The sequence below is a fragment of the Lactuca virosa genome, chromosome 7 (genome assembly GCF_052849685.1).
Source record: "Lactuca virosa cultivar CGN04683 chromosome 7, Lactuca_virosa_CGN04683_v6, whole genome shotgun sequence".
NCBI lineage: Eukaryota > Viridiplantae > Streptophyta > Magnoliopsida > Asterales > Asteraceae > Lactuca > Lactuca virosa.
Window position 1 is genome coordinate 25,814,505 of NC_136432.1, and position 5,883 is coordinate 25,820,387.

General features: G+C 33.0%; 1 protein-coding gene across 1 annotated transcript; it reads right to left on the minus strand.

Annotated features, from left to right (window-relative positions):
• Positions 1 to 2,485: 2,485 nt before the first annotated feature.
• On the minus strand, positions 2,486 to 5,549 carry LOC145125267 (Mo25 family protein). Its single transcript, XM_079060751.1, has 11 exons — positions 5,240 to 5,549; positions 4,582 to 4,743; positions 4,315 to 4,433; positions 4,099 to 4,173; positions 3,895 to 3,988; positions 3,726 to 3,785; positions 3,590 to 3,658; positions 3,402 to 3,500; positions 3,151 to 3,195; positions 2,970 to 3,072; positions 2,486 to 2,745 (listed from the first exon to the last, which is right to left on the minus strand). Exons 1-11 carry the CDS (start codon positions 5,357 to 5,359, stop codon positions 2,672 to 2,674), a joined length of 1,020 nt encoding a protein of 339 aa, XP_078916877.1. The 5' UTR covers positions 5,360 to 5,549; the 3' UTR covers positions 2,486 to 2,671.
• Between the last annotated feature and the right edge of the window lie 334 nt (positions 5,550 to 5,883).

Consider the following 5,883-nt stretch of genomic DNA (forward strand, 5'->3'; position numbering starts at 1 on the left):
CTTGATTCTTTTTCCTCCATTGTTGAAGCTTTCTTGAGTGCTTTTGAGAGATTTTGAAGGAAGAAGCAAGAAAGAGTAAGATAAGGATCAGTAAGAAAGTCCCCATCTCGCTTCCTAGCTCGATTCTGGACCTTTGTAAGTGTTCAAGGCTCCATTTTTTACTATAGGTTGCTAGGTCTTGAATTTGTCCCATTTTCTTCTTGATCGTGTTGGTTGGGCTGGTGAGATATCATAAAGGTTGCAACTTTATGAATCTCTGGATCATTTAGAGTAATTCATGGTTTGGATTTGAAGTTTAGTTGGTTGATTGATCCATGCATAAGATTTTGGCCATAAACCCATTTTGACCTAATTTGAGTTCAATACATGTATTGGACATGCATGTCTAAAAAACACCAACCTTTAAGTTGGTTTTGGTGTTATAAGCTCTTCTGGAGCAGATGGGTTTGAGACTTAAGGGATTAAGTGCTTCTTGGTTAAGCTCATGCCATGGTTGTGCCTTATGAACCTAAGACTTGAGATCTAGACCTCTTGGTGAGTCTCAAGGGATAAAGTTGGTAACTTATCCATTTAGACAATAAAAATGATCAAATCTGGACTTTGGAACCTTTGGAATCGAAGGATTCAGCTTAACCCATTAACAGGGGAGGAGCTTCTTTAGGGCCAGAAGGGGCACCCCCCCCCCCCCTGTTTTTCTAGTTATAAGTAATCCATGCCAATTAAATTTTATACATAATAGACCTAAAAATATAAAATTTAGGCTTTGCCCCCCTGTTCGCCAATTTTTATACATATTATACTCCCCCCCCCCCCCCAAGTCAAAAGCTCCAGCTCCACCACTGCCCATTAAGACGCTTTGAACCCAGTGCCCACGACGTGGCATAGGTTGCCACGACATGGCGACTAAGGAAAATGCGTCTGTTTTGTCGTTTGGTGGCCAAGGATGGCCATGACGTGGAGAGTCAACTTTGACTTTGACTTGCGTTGACTTTTGGTCAAACCCCTAGCCTTGGAAGGAAAGCAAAGGGTGTACTTTGTATGGCTGTATAGGTGGGTTATAGCATCTGTATTCGCGACAGTAGGAGCAGTAACAGTTGATCATATATGGTTTTAGGATTGTACTCTGATAATTGTTTTCTACTATGACATAATGGTTTTTGAAATATGTGGTTGATGGTTTGATTGATTTTAAACAAAATTTTTACTTACTATTTGTAGGATGTTACAGTTTCGAGTTGGGGGGTTGAAGATGATTAGCAAACCTTAGACATCTCATTCTTTAAAAAAAATGGGTATTGCATAAGTGTTTTTGGTTTTTTAAACTGAAAATGACAACACCACACTTAGTGAACTCTCTCACTCGTTTTTAGTCATTTTATAATCTCCCTCCTTTCTTTTCATGCTCTTTTTAATCATTTTATAAGTATAAAGTTTTTTTTCACCACAAAATCTAATCCAAACACGTTTTTAAAACCTTGTTTTTCTACCACCAATAAATCAATAACTACTTTGGTCAAAAACACTTTTAAAGTTCAAAAAGCAATCCAGATTCCCAACCCCTTCGATTGATTCTTAAACCTAAACTACAAAACTTACCTAAGGCCGTAACATTATTTCCCTCAGATCCTTATATATTCTCGTGGTACAAATTGGCATGCTCGTGTAGGCCATAATTTAAGCCATGTAAATCCTTTATATTGATTGTTGTGCCATATAGGATGATGACTACACTTTCCTGACCATACTGACGGTGTTGATGCTGAAATTTTGAACATCCATGATTTTCTTAAGGTTTTGGCAAATCCAGATCTATAAAATCGAGTCTAAATGACAATCTCTATGATTTAAGACCAAGTGACCAAAAACAGGGCATTAGAAATAATTTTCTAACAACCATTATATTATCAAACATCATCATTTCTCATTAAAATCAAAGATGTCATCATTTTATCTCTAATCTCCAAAATCAATCGATAAGGATATAATTTGTACTTACATTTATCCACCGATTAGATGTACGTAGTTTCTTATCTTGTAGTAGGATGTTATTGTAATCATCTATTCATCTTCACTACTTTATCACTTTCTTTGATTTTGACGATGTCAATACATGACTTTTTTTAAGTTTGTCTTTTCACTTACTATTTTTTTTCCATTTTTTATCAACAGTTTCAAACGCTATTTTTTCCTACACGTTTTGCAAATAAAAAGAAATACATATATACATCATTTCTTATAAACAAATTTAAATGCTTCCATGTTTTCTTGTTTCCTCCAAACCCAAAAAAGTATACTAGAATTTTTGTTGAAGATAAACACAAGTATTTTTGTCACCATTCACAAATTAAAATAGGATTTTCAAACAAAGTGAAGTATAAAATATGTTAGTCAAAACTAATAATACAATGTACATACATGATACATCATCTACTACGACACCGACTTCTTAACTAGCATGCACGCATGTATATCCCAGACCAAAACATTCATTAATAATACACCAATTTATTTTAAAATATATATTATTTTTCATATATCTACATCCGCATATTAATATTTGATACTACTAACATTACATGTTTATTTCACATGCTAAATCAAACAAAGTGAAAATAATAGAACTTATATATAATTATATATCTCACTGGGCCATTGCCACGTCATACCCGAATTAATTGTCTCGTGGTTCAAGCCCAGCAATTTCTCTAACCACTTGGGCTTTATCTGCCTCAAACTGCTCATCCTCTATACATATCATCATCATAAATTCACAATTCATTATTTTTTTAATAACTCTAAAACAATTTTAGATTACAAATTTGGCCCCTGTTCTTTACTCAATATTGCGACTTCAGTCCAAAATAAAAAGTCATTTTATATGCGTCATTGGAAGAAATTTGAAAATTTGTACTGAACTTGTGATTTTGGGTAAAAACATAGGGACCAAATTTGTAATTTAGTTTTCTTACCTTTATCCGGCTTAAAATCAGCAAACAATCGAAGAAGCTTGCTCCTATTTGCAACAAGTATGCCCACAATGTCAGCTGGCTTATTCTGATTGGCTGCAAATAACTGTCAAAAAAAATATAATTTTCTTTAATTTTCACCAATCATTAAATAATACTTTAAAATTCGTTCAAACTTGGTTACCTTAAAAACATGAAATGCTTCTATCTGGATGCTCTTGCTCGACTCCTACACAAATCAGAACCATTTTTTTTTAAAATAATATAAGATTCGTGAGTTTTAATGTATCAGTTTCTAATTTTTCCTTATTACACATTGTACTTTAAAAAAATTACCCATTATAATTATAACAATGCTACAATAAGGAAAAATTAGAAACTACATTTGATATTTCTTGCATTTTGCCCTATAAAAAGAGAGAGAGAAAAGTGTACTCTGAGAAGATTCATCAAGATCCTCAAGTTGTCTCTTGAACTTGCATATCGTGTCATTACAGCAGAATTTGAGCGATCTAGCAACATGTCTCCCAATAGCTGAAAAGGTAAACAAAAAAAAAATGAATAACCAAGTATTAAAAATTTAATCTTTTTTTAATCTTTAAAAATTTAAATAGAAATCACACCTTGATAGCTTGTCTTCTTGTGATGTAATTTGGAGACTCAAGGAGCTTTGAGTTGTACTCTGCAAAAAACTGACAACAGAAACCATAATTGTATTAATTTTTTTTTATAAGATGAATTTTAAAAAGTATATGTTACCCAGTCATAGTTTTTAGAAAGAAACTCAGCAACAGTTGATTTGTGTCGTGTCAAGAGTTCCTGCAACATTTAATATGATTTAAAACAAATTGTGTGTAAATATATAATCTTTACAACAAATGAATTGTGTCATTGTGTGTGTGTGTAAAAGATAATGAATTTTTAAAACCTTGAATGTTGCTGCAGCATCAGCTGCGATATCGAAGTTTGGAAGTTGAATAAAGTCAAAGAACTTCTTCATATGCTCCGACTCCAATACATACCTTTAAAACAAATAAATAAATAAAAATAAAAACTCAAAATATTTATATATATGTAAATGAAGGATGAAGGATGAAGGAGAAATCTTGTTAATGATATCAAGTAAACTGACCTAGCAACACTTTGATGACGTATGCATTCTCTCAGCATTGCACCATAATGTAATGCCATATCTGGATTCTCATAACTAAATGAAAACAAAAATCAAAACTTCAGAAACATGATTCACTTTATACTCAGATACACATCAAAGATTATACAGATAACCATGAACACTAAATAAATGAGAGCAGCTTCAAAAGGGTAAAATTCTAAAGCTTATGCTTACCCAGATGCCAAGATATCCATTAGATCAATATTTGCCTCCAAATAATCACATGCAATCAATCGTGACTGAACTTGTTGACGTTGCAGGTTTGCAACAATTTGAGTAGCATCTTTGCGAGCCTATGAAAGGAATTCAAGTTTGAAACTAAAATTAGATGAATCAGAAGAAATTATATGCATATGTGAAGTGTAATAATCATCCTAAAAGTGTAGAATGCAAAAAACATGATTATTGGTGATTGGTGAACTATGCTAGAAAGATGCTTACTTCTAAGTTTAACTTTGGGAGACAAACAATCACTAAGCGAAGTGTATTTTCTTTGAAGAACTCTTGGGTCAATTGAGCACAAGCTTCAGAAACAGGTTCAGCTTCACTATTCCCATACAGAATTTGCTTAAGCTCACGGAGAAGCTTACTCAGAGCTGCAAACTGGAAATTCAAAACATGTTATTAAAGATCAATAGATCAAGTAGCTTTATGTCTATACAATTAAGAAAGTTTGATCCATATGTATAACAAAATTAAATCATATACATATTTAGTAAGTGAACTTGTGGAAAATTAAACCATCAATCTAAAAATAGAAACTAGATACGAAGAAAACACGAATCAGAAAAGAATTTTCAGATTACACGCAGCTGCTTCTTTATATCCCCAATGCGATATCGCATTATAAAAATTGTCCGAATGAAGATCCGAAATTAATAACGCAATCAATGATTAACAAGCAAGAACACGAAATTAACAACATTAATAAAATCACAACCCCGTCTATATATAGCAAAGGTGGATATTACATCCGTATCATCAGAATTTCAACTAAATTACGCCAACGAAATCATTTTTTATAGTAGAATATAAAATATATATCAACAGATTGCATCGAACAAAGTTAACCTAATTGAGTAAAATTGTGATCCCAAACCTTATCTTCGCGTTTGCTTTCGCGACTATCGGGATTGTTGTCGACGTATATGAGGAGATCCCGAGTTTGACGGACGAGGTCAACCGGCGTCTTAGGTTTTGACTTGAAGAGACCTTTCATGTCGGCGATGGTATGTTTTCTGGTTCTTGTGCTCCGGCGAGGTGAGTTTGACAGCTAGCAGAAGACAGCAACGACGGCAAGAGTCTGATCACCACCGATTGTGACACTACTTGTGTGGATAAGCGGCTTCAGCGGATTTCGATCTGGGCCCCTTATTGGCTTCTTGAAACCTAATTTAACTATAACCGATTATCATCTCATCTCTACTAAATTAATACATACACATTTAATTGTATAAATAATAATCAAAAAATATTTTTTTTTTTTGTTCTAAAAAATAATTTCAAAATTTCTGAAAAAAATAATAATAATAATTACGATGACGTGGTTACCTTAGGAAAGCTTATTTTGATAAAAGTATACAACTTCAAAATTTTAAAATTGATGACTTCCTATAAAAATAAAGACGCGATCAATCAAAAAGCAATGGAAAGTGCCAAAGTGGAAAAGAGTGGAAGGTGATGTAATCCGATTTGACTGTTATATAATAATATTGTAATACAATTATAATCAAAATCATCTTG